The 24102-nt window shown below is 33.9% G+C and overlaps 1 protein-coding gene across 2 annotated transcripts in view; it reads right to left on the bottom strand.

Annotated features, from left to right (window-relative positions):
* Positions 1–6914: 6914 nt before the first annotated feature.
* The window catches only part of LOC143238879 (orexin receptor type 2-like), a 139696-nt gene continuing 122508 nt past the window's right edge, over positions 6915–24102 (bottom strand). For both annotated transcript variants that reach the window (XM_076479496.1, XM_076479498.1), the window contains 4 exons: positions 19519–19918; positions 15556–15721; positions 14135–14247; positions 6915–7967 (listed from right to left, as the gene is read on the bottom strand). In XM_076479496.1, the coding sequence (XP_076335611.1) occupies positions 7804–7967; positions 14135–14247; positions 15556–15721; positions 19519–19918 (843 nt within the window). In that variant the 3' untranslated portion in view covers positions 6915–7803. The remainder of the gene's footprint in view (positions 7968–14134; positions 14248–15555; positions 15722–19518; positions 19919–24102) is intronic.

The following is a 24102-nucleotide window of genomic DNA, read 5'->3' as shown; positions in this document are numbered from 1 at the left end:
TATTTGACCATTTGTTACTCTCAACAACGTATTAACAAGTATTGTATCCTTTCTGCTTCTATTTGTTACCCTCGACAACATATTAACATATACTGTTTACCTCTTCCTTCCATTGGTTCTCACCACCATTTTGAAATATATTGTTTAATCTCCTGTTGAAATCGGTTACCCTCGACAATATAATAACGTGTACTGTCTGCCTCATGTTTGAGAAAATTGTAATAAAGATATCAAACGAAATTTTCAGATATCATATAGACTTAAAGCAGCTATCTGTGGGATAAATTATTATTATGAACACTTTTATTTTGGACCAGCATGGCCAGGTGGTTAAGGTATTCGACTCGTAATCCGAGGGTAGAGGGCTATAATGCCCGTCACACCAAACATGCTCGCCCTTTCAGCTATTGGGGCGTTATAATAGGACAGTAAATCCCACTATTCGTTGATAAAAAGAGTAGCCCAAGAGCTGCCTTCCCTCTAGTCTTTTACTACTAAATTAGGGATGGCTAGCGCAGATAGCCCTCATGTAATTTTGCGCGAAATTCAAAACAAAACAGTTCTTGTCTTTGTTTATATTTCGTGTTATCAAATGCTTAATCTATGTTTTTTTTTTATGTATACACATAATTTGTGTAACAAAAGCAGTAAAATGCAGGACAAATCTAACACTGGTACAACACCCGTTGGATATGACCTGCTGAGACGTTCATATTTCACTTCATGCAACTGTATCACAGAAACTTGAGAAACTATCAGTTATTTAAGTTATTAGCAACTGACTAGATAATAAACGATTCGCCTGCTTAGTTAGAAAATTCCTGCTACCAAGATATAATACACTAATACATCGTAGGAAAAATTCGATATTATGAAAGGACTTTCACTGACCAATAATAAAAATCATTAGAAAAGGGCCTGAAATATTCACCTTTCCACTAAATGTAAGTACTTATTGTATGGCGAGGCGGAAAGTTTGTTTCCCTGGTCATAAGAGAAAGGAAAAAAAATCGATTTTCATTTACAAACATAGACAACATGTTTCAAGACGTTAATTGCTGTGTTATGTCGCAAAGGCGACATTCCACTGATGGAAGTACGTACAGCGATCTGAAAAGTTCCAAGAGCTTCGTGTGAGCTTTACAAAATTAATATCCATCAGATGAGGTAAGATGTAGAATCACCTAATGTACCTCTTTTTGAAATGTTAATTAACGCACTTCTTTGCGTGTGTGTGGGTGTGTTTTGGAAGTATCACATACATGCAAATCTTTACATGTATGTGACCTACAACATAAACTAGTTAATAAATATCAGTGTTCCGTTAGCGTCATATAACTGATATTAAGTTCAAACAAATAAATACAATACAGTATCTTTACAAATCCTTAAACTTACACTCAACAGATTGGGAACACATCAGAGAATCTAACAGTGGATAATAAATAAAGCTCATATAAGCTTTACATGTTATTATTCACATATGAGGTAACATGTAGAATCACCTATTGTACTTCTTGCTTATTAGTTAATGTATTTCTTTCGTTTTGAATATATTTACCGATTAAGTACATGCTATTATAAGTTAGAGCTTTTGCAGTAAAAACAAATCTTAGGACAAAAGTTGTAACCTGTAATAAAATGTAAATGTTTGTTTTAACTTAAGAGTATCACATACCTGTCAAACTATGTATGCGTGTCTTACAAAAATACTATGAAATGTTGCCTAGGGTCATACTTTGTTATTGTTACTAAAAACTTTATTGTAGGACGCACACACATGCACAATTTGGCACGTATGCGATACTCAGATAACAATACATTAATTTAACTAACTGTGAAGCAACTGCAACATTAGGTTTGTTATTAAGCATAAACATACTAAATAATAAATCACAAACTTCAGGCTGGGAATTTGCAAGAAGGAAAGTAACGGTGAATTTTAAATACAAGTGTATGTGATACACATAAACGAATGTCAAACTTTGGTTCAGAATACGTAGAACATACTATTTCAGAGTTTAAAATACTCTTTATTATATAATTTACATTATTTTAAGATAGCCTGGCATATCTTGTCACAAATAGTTATTATCTCTCATTCTGTTTAAGTCCATGTTTATGTAGAATTGAGTAGATGATTTGAACAAATATTACTAGTTCACACACAACAAAAACGGTTTCCTTTTTCAATTATTGACTGACCTCTTACGTTACTGTTTCCTTCTCTTTGCGCTGATTTAACCATTTAGTTTTCCTGGCATTAAATAAAACTAACTTCGTACGAATATTTTTATTATCCTAACGTTTCAAAACAGGCGCACGAATACAAACTTAATCAGATTTTCAGTTTTATACAAAACTAAAAGGATCAAAGTCTAATGAAGGCAACTTATTCTCATTTCCTTAGAGTTTTAACTGTCTGAATCGTGAAACATCAGTTTATTATTCAGTATAATATATATACGTTTAATTAATTGTCTTCATAGATCATACAGCAGTTGTGGCTAGGTTTATGTGCTATTTTCTTTTTAAGAGTGATTTTTCTGAATATTTAGTTTTACTGCAAGAAATTCATGTGAAATACTCCAGAGGTGAGAACTCAGTGTAAACATGTGCATATATAACCTAATTTTAAAGAACTTTCCATCTTATGTTTTGTATATTATTTAAAAGAGCAAACAAAAGTCGTACGTCTTTCCGCAGCCATTTTTTGAAGTAATCTGTCCGCTTCATTTATTATTCTATAAACTCTCAACTTTTGAAACCAGCTGAATGGATAAAGAGTAATTTACTATTTGTTGTATATTAAATATTACTTAATACAATATAACATTATTTGTTTAATAAAATAATTTTTCTGTAGTTTTGCTCACAGCTAAGCATATATTTAAATTTTCGTAACATTATTTTTTCTAGAATATTCCACTTGTTTGCCACTGGTTATATCAATTCTATGCCACAAGAAACAGAGAAACAGTAAGTTTTTTTTAAACAACAACGGTCCTAAACTTAAAAACATTCAAGACATTATTGTTTTTAATAATAAACAATATTTGGATTAAAAGGTATACATCAGAAGATATGAATATATATATATATAGTATTATTCCTACGATAAAGTAAAAATAACGTTGTTTATTCTGAATTATCTAAGAAGAACGTCACAGAACATCCATAATGTTAAAATTAAACACAAACAATGTATGACAACAATCAACTACAAAATTCGTGTTTTTTATTTTTATGTACTTTGTAATAATTTAAAACGTTGCCCAGAGTTTTATTTCGTTTGATTAGTCCGTAATCTAACGTTTAGTATAGTTTTGTGCAGTCATTTTTTTCCATAGTATTACCCTGAACTTGTTTTCGAATATTATGTTTATACTTTGTTGGAAATAAGTATATTCTAATAACAGTCTATTTTTGTTGTGACGGATTTACTATTATGTCTGTTTGAATACCGTTGTTTAAATTATATTTATATTCATAAATGTACATAATTTATATTGTTAAATCTATATTACGAAATCCCGCCGATTCACTAAAGTTGTAAAAGATTCTCAAGTGTAAAAATTAATAACGTGTGTGTATAAGTAAACATCAGTGCATCGTCAATATTGTTGAGCAGGCTGAAATTTCTAGAAACTCTTCTTACCTAACGCCTATAAATGTAACCAAGAAACATTATCTATTATTGATTTGCTACGTATGGTATAATATAAATCTCGGAAGCTATAATAACTGTGATTAAAGCTTATTAATTAGGAAGTTCTGATATTTGACTAGGAATGCCTATAAATTTCAAACATTACAAACCGTTTAACTTCGGTGGATTCACACCGGACATTGGTAAGTTTACACAAACATTATATAACTTCAGCGGTGAAAATCTCGACATGTGATCAACGAAAAATACAGAGCAAGCTAGCTCCCTGTTAAGTGAATTGTACTTACATCAGCTCGAAATTAACTCACTCATCGTGAACTCTTCACAACACATCAGATAGGATACTCAATTTTGCTTGTAAATTTGTAAACCTTTTGCACATAGATCATTATAACCATTATTGTATATTGTGTTATAATTTCTATATTAAAATTTGTTGGTATTTAATAAAGAAAACAGTGTGTATCATTATTGTTAGCAAGTATCACAAACTGAATACATATCGACATTTATTTAACTTCTAAAATTAGATTATCATTTAACTCAGTTTTAGGTTGTTCTAAATTGTAATACGTAACAGTACTTATATTGTAAAAATACAAACAAAATGTTTTCAGTTTCATTGATCTGTAACCCCCCCACACACACACACACCATACGTTTCTTTTATATGCACAGATCGAAGACTGCTCTCAACTTCAACTCGAAACCTCACACAAGACTGACAACGTTCAAAGCTGTAGGAAAAAACGTGAGAGGTCGCAACAGTCACAAATTAGGTTTACAAAGAAAGCCTTAATTTAATTGGACCTTTCGTCCAGGGAAAAAAGGAAACACTGATTTGTCTGAAGTTCCAAAATAAAATAAACATATGGTAAACAATGTTTATTTTTGTCTCAAAGAAATTTATAACTTTATACATAGCACTGTATTAGAAATAACATGAAATCTATACGATTGTTCGCTACACAATCCTCAAATTCATTCAACATTAAATGTAATAAATATACGAGGAAATTAAAATAAGATAGCATGTTGTTTGCTTATAATTAATCAATGAAAACTACGAAGCGTATGATAAGTTTGTATGCGACAACCGCAGTAGTAGCATGCATGCTTTCACAAACATTATTTAAATTTAATAACTTCAAAAGCACGGCACCGACTATTGTTTATTTAAGCATTTTACGCATATCAGTATGTGCGTTTTCTTATAGCAAAGCCACATTGGGCAATCTGCTGAGCCTACCGAGGGGAATTGAATCCCTGATTTTAACGTTGTAAATCCGTATACATACCGCTGTACTAGCGGAAGTTACGCAGAGCAGTCCTGAATTTTAAAGTAAAACTCATTCTCAGGTTATTTTTTTCCGATTGAATAAAGGGAAATGACCATAACTCTTATAGCGCCCCCAAGAATACAAAGGATTGGTTTGTTTTGAATTTCGCGCAAAGCTACACGAGGGCTATCTGCGCTAGCCATTTCTAATTTAGCAGTGTAAGACTAGAGGGAAGGCAGCTAGTCATCACCACCCACCGCCAACTCTTGGGCTACTCTTTTACCAACGAATAGTGGTATTGACCGTCACATTATAACGCTCCCACGGCTGAAAGGGTGAGCATGTTTGGCGTGATGGGGATTTGAACCCGCGACCCTCGGATTACGAATAGAGTGCCCTAACCATCTGGCCATGCCGGGTCTACTGTAACTGACACCTAAACATCTTGATTGAATAAATCAGACTACGTCGTTTAATCACGTATATTATTTTCAATACTTTTCTGTTTCGTAACTGGATTTTTATAATTAGTTCTTGAAATACTCGCAGAATATGAGAAGTTATATGGTATAACACATTAAGTTTTGTTTTTAAAATGTTTCTGATTTTAAACAATATCGTTATACTTAACCATTTGAAGGTGCCTTCTCATTTAATGTTGAAACAAACTTAAAACCATGTTAAAGCCAATATCTAAGCAACTTTTAAATCTAAAGTTTCGTTTTAATCAGTCACAGCCTATCTCTCAGCTGTAACCCTTTAATTCATGAGTTCGTTACATCGTCACAACCTTGGTCTCCATCGCTTTCCAAGGACTACCTATCCATCTTCCAAGATACTACCCCGCCCTCGGCCAGCCGATTCAGCTCTCTTTGTCAACTTTCCATCCTGTTTCACAGGTCTCCCCATCTGCTTTTAATGTTAATGTTTATCTAGACCACCACCTCAAGCAATTCGGTATCTATCATACCCTCAAAGCAACACCATTATTATGTAGCACCAAACCTTAATCTCGCCAGCGTTCATGATGACGAGAAACCCACATGAAGTAAAAATGTATTCTCAAGAAGATTGGTATGGGCATTAAAACTTTAAGTAAAATAAAGTACAGAACAACGTTTGGGCCTTCTTTTCCAGATGACCTGAAAAGATCGAAACGTTGTTCTGTACTTTATTTTAATTAAAGTGGCTGGTATGGGTATTAAAACTTTATGGGTAGGGTGTTTAGCAAACAAAAACAAAAATAAATCATTAAACTCTGGTTAAGGTCAGAACAGCTTGGAGGTGAGTGTGGTAAGCTTGGAGGTAAGCTTGCGAGATAACCAGAGTTTAATGATTTATTTTTGTTTTTGTTTGCTAAACACTCTACATATCATCTTATGGCTCTGAGGTCATTAAGGTAAACAAAAATTAACTGTATCCTAATAGATTAAGCTAAAATGAAAGATTTCCTTTGCTCACAGTGTTATTCACGTATACAGTAAACGTAAGCCTGTATGGTATCTTCAAATTTTGTAAAAGAAACAGTCATCTAGTGTTCGGAATAAAGCGCGTAAGTAACACACGTGTTATAAATGATAGATACTCGACAAGTTTCATCAAAATGAACCAGTGTTGGTACAGTTTTAGATCTTTGTGTCTCAATACGGTAAGCATACTTTCTTATGTTCTAGAACTAGGTTCCTGGTTACTAGACACCTAAATAATTTCCATTGTTTTCAGAGTTTCTTTTGTCAGTCATATTTCGAAATTCTATATCATTATGGTTAAATAAGTTGGTCAAGTGACATTGTTTCGGTATTAATCGATAAATGTGTAAGTGCTTTAACGAATATAAATTATTTAGGAACGAGAACGGTTTTAACTCTGGCATTTTCAAAGTATTTAACAAACACAAGCTTATGACCATGAGATAGATTATAAAATACAAATAAAACATCCCCATACACCACAAAGAACCATTACGAATTCTTTATTTTTTCAGATCCATTACAGAACATCGAAAGAATAAATAATACAATCAGTTTACAATGTATATCTTGCGTAAACAGAAGAATTGATAGTTTCAATATATATAACAGCCACTAATAAGAGACACAACACTACCAGCAGTTGAACAGAACACAAACATGATGCCTTCATAAAATATGTTACGACGTGTTAAATACCTTGTCACTATGACGGACCTTATTACACAATATTTATATATCAGAATATACCTTATTACACAATATTTATGATATTTAATATTGTATCAGCTCGAGCTTAGGAATACAATTAATAAAATAGGTAAACAACATTATACAATAGCATATAATAGCAGAGAGCAGAAAGAAAGACAATATCTTAGAGAAAGTTCTCCATATTAATACATTTTATTTCAATATGCACAAGGAAAGTGTATAAGAAAACAGAAACTGTAATTCTGGGTTCTGATTCTAATAATAGATTAATTTTTTTGTATTTTTTATTAATAGTAACACATAACTCTTGTAAGGTTTTAAAAGTTTGTTTCAAGAGGAATGAATTGTGGGCAATGACGAATGACCGGAAAATATATCATTTTTGGTAGATTTCGTCATTTGTCGGAGTTGATGACGGACAACAAGCCTATTTTGTAGAACCTGATCGAAATGTGTTAACAGCCAACACATTACTACACTTAGCTATAGGAGAACGATAATATGACAGAACCAAACTATCTCGTAGTACATGCAGAGAATATTCTATTTTCATGCCAGTCTATCTAAACAAATGTGGCATAAATAAAACAATTAAGCTCCATTTCTGTAGTTGAACTTCCAAGTGTTCACTGGGGGTAAATTTTCACATTTCTCGACTCTTTGTTCTCGATTACGAGTAATGCGTGAATGAGTTGAGATTGATGTTTTCAAAATGCGTGGTAGAACTTGTAAAACGGGATTTATAAGCGTTGGCAGTGTTTCTAGAGCGCCCTCTATACGTTCGTCGAAGACACATGCAAGCGAAAGAATTTTTGAATTCTTTGCGGAATTTTCCTGAAACGAATATTCATAGGAAAAAATTAAAGAGAAAATTAAAATTTTAATTTTATTAATTGGAAAATTAAGAAAAATCAATACATACGTAAAAAATAAAAACATAAAGTTGTTCAGGTGATAAAACTATAAAAAATTAATTGAAAAATAGAGGATGATGTGTTGAGAAGCTAATAATGAAATTTAATAAATAAATATAATTATTATTAACTTTAGCTTAATTTTCCAGAAGTTTGTTTGTTTGTTTGTTTTTGAATTTCGCACAAAGCCACTCGAGGGCTATCTGTGCTAGCCGTCTCTAATTTAGCAGTGTAAGACTAGAGGAAAGGCAGCTAGTCTTCACCACCCACCGCCAACTCTTGGGCTACTCTTTTACCAACGAATAGTAGGATTGACCGTACCATTATAACGCCCCCACGGCTATAAGGGCGAGCATGTTTGGCGCTTATCCAGAAGTCTATCAACGTTGTTTAAAATGTTAATTAATTATGAGTAAAAGCGAAATAATATTATATTACCAGAAATTACAGCGTTTTAGTTATGCCAATCCGAAGAAGTCATAGTACATATACAAACAATCCCTGAATTAAAAGATTTTAATATTATTTAGCCTTTATTGTTACGAAAACAATTATGTAGTAACATTTAGGATTTATATATTTGTAGCTGAAAAACAAACAAACAATCTCCAGGGAAAAATCAATAATACATAAATATCAATCACATAATTTATGGTTTCACAATTTTATTGGTTTGTTTTGAATTTCGCTCAAAGCTAAACGAGGGCTATTTGCGCTAGCCGTCCCTAATTTAGCAGTGTAAGATTAAAGGGAGAGCAGCTAGTCATCACCATCCTCCGTCAACTCTTTGGCTACTCTTTTTATCAATGAATAGTGGGATTGATTGTAACATTATAACGCCCCACCGTCAACTCTAGGGCTACTCTTTTATCAACGAATAATGAGATTTACTATCACATTATACCGTCCTAACGGCCGAAAGGGCGAGCATATTTGGTATGACGAGGATTCGAATCCGCGACCCTCGGATTACGAGTTGAGTGCTTTAACCACCTGTCCATGCCGGGCCCAACAGGGAGAAAATATATATAATGTTGAAATATAATAATTGTGTTCCTAATTTTAGCACGCAACTTGTCGTTTTGTAATAATGTGCTTTAATATAAAACATTGATTAGTATCGCTATTATTTTACACATATGAGGCGTCTTCCGATGTAACTGTATATAATATTTAATTTTTTACATAATCTGTTTTACAAATAGTGAAATTCATGCCAATAAAATACGATTTTGTATTTTTTATTTATTTATATGTATACAAACTTCTTACTTACCTTTATCTAACACGTTAAAAATAAACATAGGTTTGGCCTTTACGAGTACCGGTTTCGTTAACACTAATCTCGACAATCAATAACACAGGTCTGCGACGTTTTCACTGTCTTGAAATTTTTATATCGTCTATAATAATTCCTGTACGCTGATTCCGAAAGATATATCCGTTTTTATCCAAACGTTGTATATACTTTGATACAAGTAAATCAGTTTCATTGAAATCGATTCACATTTTGGTATGTTTAAAATGTTGACAACCACTGGCTGAAGATTTGTTTAGATCAATAGCAATGTCAGAGCCTTATCGATCGTTCTAGACCCCACGAGAAACATACCACTAATATATAAATAGTTAACTGGCCACATGACGTGTCATTTCTGTATAGTATTTGTTTGTACCTGCACTTTGACATTATTTTTTTTTTATTTTCAATATTATTTATTCGTCACTATGGCAACAAGAGGTGTGTAAATGACCGAAACATATCCTGATCTCAGTGAGTTTTTTTTCCTTTCCTATTTCTAAAATATCCTGAAGTGAAACACAAAAATGTGTGTTGTTTTCTTATAGCAAAACCATATCGGGCTATCTGCTGAGCCCATCGAGGGAAATCGAACTCCTGATTTTAGCGTTGTAAATCCGTAGATCTACCGCTGTATTAGTGTTGGGCAAAGAATTATCAACAATTATCAAACTATATAGGGCGTGAGGGAGTTATTACGTGACGGTCAATCCCTCCATTCGTTGGTAAAAGAGTAACCCAAGAGTTGGCGGTAGGTGGTGATAACTAGATGCCTTTCCTCTAGTCTTACACTGCTAAATTAGGGACGGCTAGCGCAGATAGCCCTCGTGTAGTTTTGCGCGAAATTCAAAAAACAAACTATATAGCCGTGTTTTCCTACTTTAGATTAGTTAATTAGAAATAATTAAATATAAACACTAGTTCGAAACACCAAGGGAAACTAATTCTCAGTCTTATCTACTACACTATGACACTATAATAAAAGTTATAGCACGAACATTTTATATTTTCAAGATACTGGTTGAAAAGAAAAGTTTAATCACGTGATTATTTTTAGTAGAAGTAATGTTCGAATTTCAGATGTAATAATAACGAAAATGAGCATTACAAGATTTTGTAGCCACACTATCCAGTATCTGAGTAATATTCAGCCTTTTCTTTCCTATTTATTTATATTACAACTCAACTGTAAATTAGAAATATTGTAAACCTGTGTGTATATAAAAAAGGCAAGCAATATAGTAACGATGGTAGAGAACGTACTGTCATGTTAGAAGTTCAATATTTGTGTCGTAGGTTTGGTATTTCCTAGTGACACAACGGTGTGTCTGCGGAATTATAATGTTAGGAACCGGGTTTCAACATCCCTGGTGAGCAGAGCACTGGCAGTTCATTGTGTAATTTTATTATAAACTAAAAACAAGCAATCGCAATTCATAAACTTTACCACATATAAACAAAACGGATAAAACCCTATTTACAACTTGACAAAAAGAGTGCCAACAGACTAAAAACAAAAAACAAAAGTGAGACTTCCTGTGAGTATGTATCTTTATCAGTTCAGGTCCTACTGACCTAGAAGACTCAACTTGTTGTTACAGGTATCGGTATTAAGTACTGTAGACCTGGGAGGGTCAGATTCAAAAGACCTCTTCTCTCTTTCTTACACTTGATTGATATCTGTTTAAAATTCATTTAATTACTACAAAAAAGCCAGAGTTTAGCTAGTCCACGCTTTCACTCTGACCCCTTTCAGGGTCATATCCACGTATGTGATTATATCAATATTACTGTGTTAAACAACATTTCGCTTTATTTGACTGTGTGAGAATCCACACTGCACAAATAGTTCCAGGTATACTTTTCACAATTTTCAAGAACTTTACATTTTACATAAAAAAATAACTTTTTGATGCTATCATAGTAAATTAAGTTTTTAATGTTGTCTATGTCTAGTTGTAGGAGCATTAGTTTGTTTTTATTTTTTATACAAATGTTAATAGGGGAGCGGTACTTAGGGCTATTTTCATCACGTATGCTGAAATGGTCGAGTTCATATAGTAGATCGTTTTGCCAATTTTTCGTGTGATAATTTAATGAACTATATAGGAATCTACCAGTCAGTGTTTCTATAGTGAACTATATAGGAGTCTATCAGTGTTTCTATAGTGACTATATAGGAGTCTATCAGTGTGTCTATAGTTAACTATATAGGAGTCTATCAGTGTTTCTATAGTTAACTATATAGGAGTCTATCAGTGTGTCTATAGTTAACTATATAGGAATCTACCAGTCAGTGTTTCTATAGTGAACTATATAGGAGCCTATCAGTATTTCTATAGTGACTATATAGGAGTCTATCAGTGTGTCTATAGTTAACTATATAGGAGTCTATCAGTGTTTCTATAGTGACTATATAGGAGTCTATAAGTGTTTCTATAGTGACTATATAGGAGTCTATCAGTGTTTCTATAGTTAACTATATAGGAGTCTATAAGTGTTTCTATAGTGACTATATAGGAGTCTATCAGTGTTTCGATAGTTAACTATATAGGAGTCTATAAGTGTTTCTATAGTGACTATATAGGAGTCTATCAGTGTTTCTATAGTTAACTATATAGGAGTCTATCAGTGTTTCTATAGTGACTATATTGGAGTCTATCAGTGTTTCTATAGTTAACTATATAGGAGTCTATAAGTGTTTCTATAGTGACTATATAGGAGTCTATCAGTGTTTCTATAGTTAACTATATAGGAGTCTATAAGTGTTTCTGTAGTGACTATATAGGAGTCTATCAGTGTTTCTATAGTGACTATATTGGAGTCTATCAGTGTTTCTATAGTGACTATATTGGAGTCTATCAGTGTTTCTATAGTGACTATATAGGAGTCTATCAGTGTTTCTATAGTTAACTATATAGGAGTCTATAAGTGTTTCTATAGTGACTATATAGGAGTCTATCAGTGTGTCTATAGTTAACTATATAGGAGTCTATCAGTGTTTCTATAGTGACTATATAGGAGTCTATAAGTGTTTCTATAGTGACTATATAGGAGTCTATAAGTGTTTCTATACTGACTATATAGGAGTCTATCAGTGTTTCTATAGTTAACTATATAGGAGTCTAAAAGTGTTTCTGTAGTGACTATATAGGAGTCTATCAGTGTTTCTATAGTGACTATATAGGAGTCTATCAGTGTTTCTATAGTGACTATATAGGAGTCTATCAGTGTTTCTATAGTGACTATATTGGAGTCTATCAGTGTTTCTATAGTGACTATATAGGAGTCTATCAGTGTTTCTATAGTTAACTATATAGGAGTCTATAAGTGTTTCTATAGTGACTATATAGGAGTCTATCAGTGTTTCTATAGTGACTATATAGGAGTCTATCAGTGTTTCTATAGTTAACTATATAGGAGTCTATAAGTGTTTCTATAGTGACTATATAGGAGTCTATCAGTGTTTCTATAGTTAACTATATAGGAGTCTATAAGTGTTTCTATAGTGACTATATAGGAGTCTATCAGTGTTTCTATAGTTAACTATATAGGAGTCTATAAGTGTTTCTGTAGTGACTATATAGGAGTCTATCAGTGTTTCCATAGTGAACTATGTAGTAGTATATCAGTTGGTGTTTCAAAAGTGAACTACAGATCAGTCTGTGATGTCGAGAAAACCCACTTCTAGAGAAATATATATAGGAGTCTATCAGTGTTTCTGTGGTGAACTATACAGGAGTATGTCAGTTAGTGTTTCTATATTTTCATATTTGTATATAAATAATGACGGAGATGATTTAGGTACCTTGTATGTTGTTGTAAGTCGTGTGTTCTGTAGTGTCTGTAATTTAGTTTACATTTATTTTCGTACCATACATATCCTGGCTAGTGATGCACATCCTATCAGTGGTTGTACGTACATTTTACAGATTTCTACTATGTTTTCACCTGTTGCTCTGCTATTTTTACCTGTTAGGCTCCTTGCATATAGTTCACACGCTGCCAGATTTTATTTTATTTTATATTGCTTGTGTGTTCAATCCGTGTTAATTTTGCGTCGTAATTTAGGCCTATGAATCCATCTGATGTTTTCGTTGGAGAAGTGATCGATTCATATGCAATTCCGGAGATTCTTTATTGTGTCTCGTTCAGTTTGCTAAAAGGATCAATTGAGTCTCAGGTACACTGATCTTCATACGATATTTTCGACAGTATTCTGTTTAATTGAGATTAGATATTTGTAACTCTGATAGAAAGGGTGGGAGCACTTTTCTAAACTGCGACATCATCTACAACTGTGAAGAATACTAATATGTGGAATCGCATAGCAGCGTATTGTTACTGTACATGATGATTATAAATAGGGCTAACCACTCCTCTCTGTGAAACTCCTGCTTCCGCAATAAAAGATTCCGAAAAGATTTCTTCTACATTTATTTTACATTTCCTGTCCGGCCCGGCATGGCCAGGTGGTTAAGGCACTCGTAATCCGAGGGTCGCAGGTTCGAAACCCGTCACACCAAACGTGCTCGCCCTTTCAGCCATGGGGACGTTATGATGTGATGGACAATCCCACTATTCGTTATTAAAAGAGTAGCCCAAAGGTTGGCGGTGGGTGGTGATGACTAGCTGCCTTCCCTCTAGTCTTACACTGCTAAATTAGGGACGATTAGCGTAGATAGCCCTCATGTAGCTTTCACGAAATTCAAAAACAAACAAACAAACATATTCTGTTTTCCAGAAAGTTCGATAGCCAGCAAATATTATCTGACTTTAATACTTACCGCTCATGAAATTGTAGATGACAGGATTGGCAGCACTATTAGCGTAGCACAGCCAATGAGACAGAAGCGAAGCAACAGTGGTCACATCTGACTGGGGGATACCAACTGTGTATCTGCGGAAAATATTTAACTGTGAAGCTCAAAAATACACTTTAAAACTAACAAATTAAAATGCCAACATACATGTCAAATACTACCGTTTTAAGTGCACACTGCAACGTTTATTCTGTTTCATTAGACAAATATAAATAAATAGATTTAGTATTTTGTTAAATACCAGAGGACGAAATAGGAGAAGTCCTAAATATACATGTTGGAAAATCAAAAAAAAATTCTGCTTATATACAAGTTAGTAAATATGGCAATCTGAGGGTCGCGGGTTCGAATCCCTGTCCCCCCAAACATGCTTCCCTTTTCAGCCGTTGCGACTTTATAACGTGACGGTAAATGCCACTATTCTTTGATAAATTCACTTACATTATCCAGTGGGTTATCACAGTTCCATTTAGAACTTTAAATAACTGTCTCTTTTTCATTAGAGTTTACACAGACAGAATCAATTACTATAGAACACCCTTTAACAAGGCAAATTATTGTCCTTATCTCTATTAACTCACTTTAGAATATCGTCCATTACAGCTAAACTAATGATCACGCAATCTAACTTCACTTACAATAACTTTTTCTTACTTCACTTAACTTGTTGCCAGAACTTTAAATAATTATCTGTTTTTCATCAATGACCACAAAGGTTGCTTCAGTTATTTTAGAATCCAAGTGACAAGACAAATTATTTTTCCAATATCTATTGTTGCAATACACTGTAAAACACACAACAGAAATTACCAGTTAAGACTAATCACTCAATGTCGGCTAACCGCACGTTTTTTTAAACTAATTAACTTTCATGTCGTGTGAACGTAACTTGCGCTCACTCGGTCGCTTTTATATATATATATTATCCAATGGAGGCCTAGAACTTTCTTCAAACTGTGAGACGCTATTATGTAACAATACTCAATTGAAACAGCGCGACAAATACTGAAGATTCGAGTAATGTGACGTCAAATTACAACAATTGAGCTACATGCATAACGTACGACTTTTACAGAGATACGTAACGAAATTTTCACAACTATTGACTCTAAAATAATTACTTTTAAACACTTTTGTTAAGGAAACTAACTACTCATTAAACATGATAATCACTATAAGAACTAAATAATAATTACACTAAACAGTCTTTTATATCCAACAAGCATAAATATGAGAATAACGCCTCAAAACCTAGACCAAAGCTCAATCGAAGTAAATTTATTGTGAAAGTATTTTACGTTGTGCCTGTATGAAAGAAACCATATCTACAGTCTATGTACTATCATCATAGGAGCATGCAATATATGTTATTAACGCATATTTACCTTAACGTGTTGATCAAATGAACGGGAAGGTAGCACAAGCCAAATATTACAACTACTGCAATTAACATTTTAGCAGCTTTTCGTCTGGATCGTATTTGCCCATCACAGTTAGGGTTCACTGGATCAGAATCTGGAGTCCTTCTTCTTCCCGTTGGTTTAAGATTTCCTGTTGAGAGCATTTAATGGGAAAAAACTGGATAATCTTACAATAAAACACATTTTTATACACAAAAGTAAAACTTAACCCTAACACAGTACTTTAAAACAAAACATAATAATATTAGAGTTAAATAAATCAAATTGAGCCTTTTCTATATTCCACGATTGTATAATTTACTAATATGTCAGCCTTTATTTATTTACTAATAAAGTGCTCAAAATAACAAATCTCTTTTTTTTTTTTTCTGGTTAGATTCCAGAACACTTTAGCCCTATAGGTGATTTGAACTTACATGTTGCAGTTTGTTTCATATGTTGACCTATACTTTTAATGTTACATTTGTTTTTTATTTTGTTTTAAATTTCGCGCAAAGCTACTCGAAGGCAATCTGCGCCAGCCGTCCTTAATTTAGCAGTGTAAGACTAGACGGAAAGTAGCTAGTCATCACCACCCTCCGCCAACTCTCAGGCTACTCTTTTACCAACCAGCTAGTCATCACCACCCTCTGCCAACTCTCAGGCTACTCTTTTACCAACGAATAGTGGGATTGGCGTCATATTATAACATCTCCACGTGTGAAAGGGCGAAAATGTTTGGTGTGACGGGGATTCGAACGCGCGACCTTCTAATTACGAGTCGAGTGTCTTAACCATCTGGCCATGCCTGACCTTAATATAACATCAAATGAAAAACAAAACATACCTGCTTATAAAGTTAGAAATGAATATTATAATACAGTGATGTCTAACCTTTATTGACTGAACTCCTCTAAACTGATCGTTGTCTATTTGCGTACCAAAACTGCATTGTATGTCTAACAGCATAAATATTTTGACTAGCATTGTCACGTGTCTGTTCATAGATATGTTTTCTCTGCTTTTATGTTGTATTTGTTACTGAGAATTGACCAATCACTAACTTTAACATTTACAAACACCAGAGTCAAGTCGTATCACACTTGCAGGTTGTAACTGTAACTTCATACCGACAAAAAAGAAAGAAAGAAATGATTAGCGAACAAATGATAGACTAGTAGCTTCATCAACGGTCTCACTTTCTTTCATTGATAGAGAAATTTGAGTTTGATCATTAATTCAACTTTATTATATATACTCATTTTTTACATTATCATAAACAACACATTGCCCACTCCTTTGTGGGCCTTTACATATTCCTAGGAATACGAGTACCTCCAAGTAGAAATATGAGCACCAATAAATGAGATACGCTAACTATAATGCTCCATTTGCATTATATTCGCATTAACTAGTCGTAAAAACGTGGAGAAAATTAGATAAAGAAAAGAAAAAAACCATGTACAATGATGTATTAGTTATTTCTAGGAGCCATATACAGCATTGCTTTCAAAAACAAAGCCTACACATGTCTGTGATTAGTTAAACATTGGTCAAAAACAAACTAATGGATCCTTAGTTTTCAGCTCCAGGCGATCTGTCGCTGACGTAGTGCACACTGACGTGTAAACAGGATTAATAAGCTACAAAAACAGAATTTAACCACTGATAAACTTTCCATTACCTCGAAGTTTAGCCAGAAGGTTTCATCAAGAGATCATCGTCCTCTGGTGCTATCAACTGTAAGTTTTGAAAAACCAAAACCTAACAAAAAATGTAAAGGACAACAACAGTAGTTTCTTACAGATGATCTCAGATGGCGACACGTCTACACAGTACAATTTAGTGGTATTTCTACATGTACTTAGCCAAAGATATGAGAGTTAAAATTTACAAATAACAGAAACGAAACAGATAAGAAACCCAACTTTAAATATACAAACGATGTAAAACGTATTTGTCTGCATTTGAATTTCGCGCAAAGCTATACGAGGGTTATCTGCGCTAGCCGTCCCTAATTTAGCAGTGTAAGAATAGGAGAAGGCAGCTAGTCATAACCACTCACCGCCAAATCTTGGGCTACTCTTTTACCAACGAATAGTGGGATTGACCATAACATTATAACGTCCCCACGGCTGAAAGGGTAAGCATGTTCGGTGTGACAGGGATTTGAGCCCGGGACCCTCGCATTACGATTCCAGCGCCCTAACCACGTAAGTAACATTCACTTTAATTTCTCCTTTTTTTTCATGCCTCAGCCACCTCCACCCCCACCCCCCCGTCTCAGCTTTAACCTTGAGCGTCTCTACAGCTACACGTAAGGGTTCCATTCCTGTGGTGCTTTTTGCTTAATATCGAACACAAATTTTTATTTCTCAACATTGGTTAAAGCAAACTGTATTTTGTTACTACTTCTATTAATGTAAATAAGATAACATACTAACCAATATTAGATCGATATTTTACCGCAAGCTGTTGAATTTTGTCTCAACTGAATCAGAAAACGCGTAGGATATCGATAGCTCCAGATCAAGTTGTGACAGTGAAATATTGGGATAACAAAGATTCATTCTGGAGATACAGTAACATAAATTCTATTCACAAATACTGAAGTTTTAAGGCTTTGTTTTGAGCGTAAGTAGATGTATCTGTCAATATATTTCTTAATTTAATATGCCGTAAAATATATTTCACATTATACATTCAACATTATCTGGTTCTTCTCTACAAAAAAATATCTAATATTTTGAGTTCTTTTATCCCTTCACTAGTACGTTGTAACAGCTCTACTAACTGGTACTGTTTAAACGGGACCACATTTAAGCTCACAATAAAAATGTTGTTGTCTTTTCAACATGTATTGTCTGTTATTACAATTAACATTTGACAGAAGACTTATAGCACAATGCTAAGCCGTTTCTTTTTTATACACCATATTCTTTATTCTGTCTGTAATCGATATGGTGGACGTACTGTGTTTGAAATACTATCATATACTCTCCTTCTCGGAAAAACACAAAAAAAAATAAATAGAGAATTTACGGCTTAAACATATAATTAAACAGAACGCTATCGTCTTATGAGAAACGTAATAGAATGAATTCAAGCTTTGCCATCTAAACGTGTTCACATTTGTAAGCGTTGTGGTGTGTATTAGTTATTCTAAGTCTGTGACTGGGATTGTCAGAATGTTAACCTCCTCACAAAACCACAGAAGCGAAACGTCAATAAAGTGGAAAAAGTTACCATGAGAAAGAAACACTTTTTCTATTAATGTATTATTCAAGCAGAATAGAAGAACTAAACCTATTTTATATTCTGACATGCTTTATACAACAGCAAATTATATTACGTGAAGGTTTGATGTGTTTAAATATGTTTGGAAGTGTGAAGCTACGACGTGTATATTTTAATAAAGAAATAAATACTTTGTATAATAATTCGTACATCTAATTTTCATTATAAGAACTGGTCTACAAGGAATAGAAAATTCTGGAATGTGTGATTAAAGTAAGTTTATTTTGGTTACGTCTCTCCCTCGTTCTTGTGGTAAATACTAGCTTGTAATGACAGACGAATCCTAAATTGTGAGTTGTGTTCCGTGTTCTGACTTTGTTTTGTTTGTTTGTTTTTGAATTTCACCCAAATCTACACGAGGGCTATCTGCGCTAGCCTTTCCTAATTTAACAGTGTAAGACTAGAGAGAAAGCAGCTAGTCATTACCTCCCACCGACAACTCTTGGGATACTCTTTCACCAACCAATAGTAGGATTGAACGTCACATTATAACGTCCCCATGATCGATAGAGCGAGAATGTTTGGCGTGACGGGGATTCGAACTTGCAGCCCTCAGATTATGGGTCGAGCGTCCTAACCACCCGGTCATGATATAAAATTTGATTTATAATGAAATAATCATATCACTATTCTGTGTTGGATCGTACTCACCTCTTCTGGTGTGGTGATGAAGGGTGGTCTCTGATGAACCAGGAATGGCTTTGTTCCACAATACTTTGGCAATCTGGAAGTAAGTGATTGACATCAGAACGAAGGGGAGAATATAGAGAACAACGAAAATATACATCTGGTAGATGCACGTGTAACGGCTGTCCCAGGTGTAGCTGCAATCTGTCAAGTAATAAGTTTCAACTTTGATGTTTAGATGCTTTTGGGTGTTCAAAACAATAGCGTCCGGGATAACCAGCAGGAACGAAATGGTCCAGATAAATATTATTATCACCTTGGCATTTGTAGTCGAACTCTTGAACTGCAGAGGATAACATATTGCATACCAACGGTCTACTGATATAAATGTTAAGGTGAGAACTGATACCGATACGGAGACACTCTGAAACAAATGAATGTTATAAATACATATGAAACATTCCTGTAATCTGCAAACGGAAATCTAACACGCTATCGGTATTCTGGATATTTCCTAAAATAATTTGTTGTATAATTAAATAACGCCCTCATTTAGATTACTTAATACAAATATAAACTAAAAATAGAGATTATAAACCACATATATAGATCAAAGTAGTTCTAAAACTGACCTTGGTGGCTCAGCTATAAGTCTGAAGGTTTATAACGTTAGGCATCAGAATTCGAAACCGGAAGTTGGCATAGCACAGATATCCTATTGTGTAACTTTGCTCTTACCAACGAAATAAGCATTAAAATAGCTACTATAGAAATAATAGTAGACTAGCAACACCAAACTTTATGTAAAAAGTTTGGAACATCACTGGTGATGAGAATACCTTGATTGTATAAATCCTACGTTCACAATTAATATTCAACATACTAGAAATACTTCAAATTTTGTTATCGATTTAAGTGCTCTGACTGGTTTATATTTTTCAAAGTAAACCTGAGAATAATCCGTTCTGGTTACTCGTAGATTCTCAAATTTTTGACAACAGTTTGTTTATTTGTAGTTAAGAATAAAGCTTTACAAAGTGCTATCTGTGCTCTGACCACCACAGGTATCGAAACTAAATTTCTAGCGTTGTAAGTTCACAAGTGTAACGCTTTGCCACCGGCCGGCTTTAGGCAACAGATTAGTGACACGTTAAAATTAGAAATTGTTAAAACATAACCACGTAGTTGTGATTTATTTTATGACTGCTTTATATTTCAAACTTTTTAAAAATATTTTCGTTAAAGAAGAATACTTAAGGTTCCTGGTGTGTCTTTGATACGTTATTTAACCCGTATGTTACTGTAAATGAACAAAATGTTCTATGATAACCCACAAAGGTTCAACAAAACATATTGGTATTGAGAGATAAAAATCTCTCTGGATGATTGAATTTAAAATACGAACAGATTTATGGTGGATATATTTCTTAAATAACTGAAACTGTCATGTTTTAGATAGAAGGCGCTGACCAGCATATTTGATTACAAATTTTACCTGTAGATGGCTCTTCAGAGCTAAACGTCTCAATTTTAATTGCTTAAAAATATTTCCATGACAAGATCTTTCACCTTATTAAACAAGATTTTATCTAAAATATTGTTACGATCGCTTAAAATATTCCTCCCTCTTTTACATAAAATTAATTCCGTTTTAAATTATAAATAATATGCAAACTTTTTATGTGTGACTGGTAGATACGTAAAAGAAATAGGTAAAGTTGGCTTTTGCAGTTTTAGACGTTCACGTTAATGTTGTTTTCTCATCATTAGAAAAAAAACTACTTCAATTCTGTGCCTTAAAAACGAGGGATAACATTGTTTTTATCAGAATATGGTCGTGTCTAGGATACGAGTATTTCACTAAAACCTGTAAGATAGCAAATAGTACGTCTTTTTTATTATTGAGCTCAGTACAGTTTGTTTTGTTTGTTTGTTTGTTTTTAATTTTGCGCAAAGCTACACGACGACTATCTGCCCCTAATTTAGCAGTGTAAAACTATAGGAAGGCAGCTAGTCATCACCACCCACCGCTAACTCTTGGGCTACTGTTTTACCAACGAAGAGTGGGATTGGTCGAAACATTTTAACATCCCCACGGCTGAAAGGATGAGCATGTTTGGTGTGACGATGGATTTGAACCCGCGACCCTCATATTACGAGTCGAACGCCTTAACCCAACTGGTTATGCCGGGCCAAGAGCTCAGTACAGAGCTACAGATACCAGACAATACCTCCCAGAATAAGTCTAACGTAAAAAAATATTAAGCCAAAAGATACAGTTTGATGTTTAATATATTTTTACACCTTAAAAATGTGAGAGAAAACCATTTTAAACCTACATACAAAAAGATTAATGTAACGCCCACCGATAGCACAGTGTTAAGATGGAAAGCTAATACTGATAAAATTCGAGGATCAATCGCTTGCACAGGGCACATAACTCTGTGTATCTTTGCGTTCACGAATGACGACTACACAAAAAACACAAAGTACAATGCTGCAGGTGAACACACCCCACGAACACAGTTGTTTTAACACTGGTCGGGCTTGTTTATTGTCTATTTCTGATTGGAAACACGTGCAACTTAGTCTATATTTATCTGACACTTCGAGAAGTAGCACTTTAAATAGACGAATATACAAAAAATATCGTGGAGGGAAGAGCATCACGACAAAAATGAAGTCTGTAAGTTCTGTCATGTCCAATGAAGACAAGAAAGAGTTGTGTCAGCATGACACGAAAGAAGCTTCCAAGATAGAAAGGGAAATTTAGAAAACTAGGGAAGCTTTAAGAATTTACGTCTCACCCTACATTTTGTAACAAACTACCAACGAGTTTGAATTTGGTACAGATTGGTAAATGAAACGAATGGTACTTCCTGGTGATCACCGAATGCATTTTACAAATAAAAATATCACTCACCCATAATCCTCGAACGTGTAAAAACCATATCATTCAGGTAACTGTAAAAATCGCACAGAAATTAATGAAAATATATATGAGAGAAACGGTGAAACGAAACTGTGATCCAGTTGATTAGTTGACAAAAAGCACCTTTTGTTATTGAAGTGCATTGTATTTTAACCTAAATCGCAATAAACAACAGATTTATATTTTTTAAATGAAGGTATAAAAACTATGTTTGAAATTATAGCGTTTACCATGAGCTAAGTATATTTTAAGAGTCTCGTTATGATGAGGGTTCACAATATACACTAAACTCACTTGTACAATCGATAACTCATTATTGTGAGGTAGTGTAATTTTCATTTACAGTTGCTGCTACTAACATTACCACCCTGTTTCAATAAAGGTTTTTTGTTGGTCTTTTAAAAAATGTTATGCCCTATGCGTTAGAGACGCGGGTTTTAAGACATCACGTATTGAACGTATACACTTAAATCTGTGAGGTTGTCTGTAAGAAACAGATAACCGTCTTGAGAAGATAAATAAATTATACACTTGCAGGCAACTGCCTTTTCATGCTTATAACCGCGGTGATCGTTTCCAACGACAGCTGGGTTCATACCAGCACGATTGGAGATGATAGGTGGAAGAGGATATAAACCATTGAATACTTACTAGGGAGTTACGTATTTCTCATTGAAAGAAAAGGAACTTGCTAGGATAGGAAACCATTAGGATGATTTCTTAGGATCGTGTTGTCATAATTACAGAGTAAACTAAATTTCACTGAAGGCGTTTAATTTTCTTTTGTTATGGATTCACGTATTAGACTACAGAGTTGGGTTTTTTGAGCATGCGTAGTTATGTTTGGATGCAGGTAGGCTCCATCAAGTTGTCAGTTGAACTTAACTGAAATAAATATATATACATATAATAGTCCACAAAATATCGGGAAGCATATACGAAATAGAAATGAAACAGTAAATAGTCATTTGGAATATATCTTAAAATATTAAAAGCATACAGAAAATAGCTATTTGGAATATATCTTAAAATATTGAAAGCATACAGAAAATAGATGTTTAGAATATATCTTAAAATATTAAAAGCATACAGAAAATAGGTGTTTGAAATATATCATAAATATATAAACGCGCTTAGATTTCAGAAGAAGGGATACAACAACTTCAAAACGCTTTGAGCTCGGAAAGAAGGTGAATTTTACAGAAAAAAGAAAACTTTGCAGGCAAAGGAACTACTCATACTGATTAATTTTGCAGGTTAACATTTTTTATAAAAATATGTGCTAATAAATGAAACATAAAACTTGGTGCAGAAAGAGCCCTTTCCAAGCGGCACTCCGAACGTTTTAGTTTTTACGTTTGCCGCTAGGAAAAGTATTGTAACGTAATAGTTGCCAAAAAAAAAACCGTCAACGTCAGCGCGTTGAATGTAAATAAATATGGCCAGTGCATACAGAGAAACAGAGGCGGAGTCTGTTTTGACTTTGTGTTCTGAACAGTGTCGAGTAGCACCATATCAATTTGAAACTACTCTAAACGAACCTAGAACAGTTACTTTTGATACAGATGTGACAAGTTCTAGTGATGAGGACAGTTCCACGAGCGAGAGTAGCGGAACTGTGAGTGATACTGATAGCGCCCAGGCCGGTTGCGAGTTGGTCATACCTCCAGTGGAAG

Source organism: Tachypleus tridentatus, chromosome 13, assembly GCF_004210375.1.
Source record: "Tachypleus tridentatus isolate NWPU-2018 chromosome 13, ASM421037v1, whole genome shotgun sequence".
Classification (NCBI taxonomy): Eukaryota; Metazoa; Arthropoda; class Merostomata; order Xiphosura; family Limulidae; genus Tachypleus; species Tachypleus tridentatus.
This window is presented reverse-complemented; position numbering and strand designations above follow the sequence as displayed.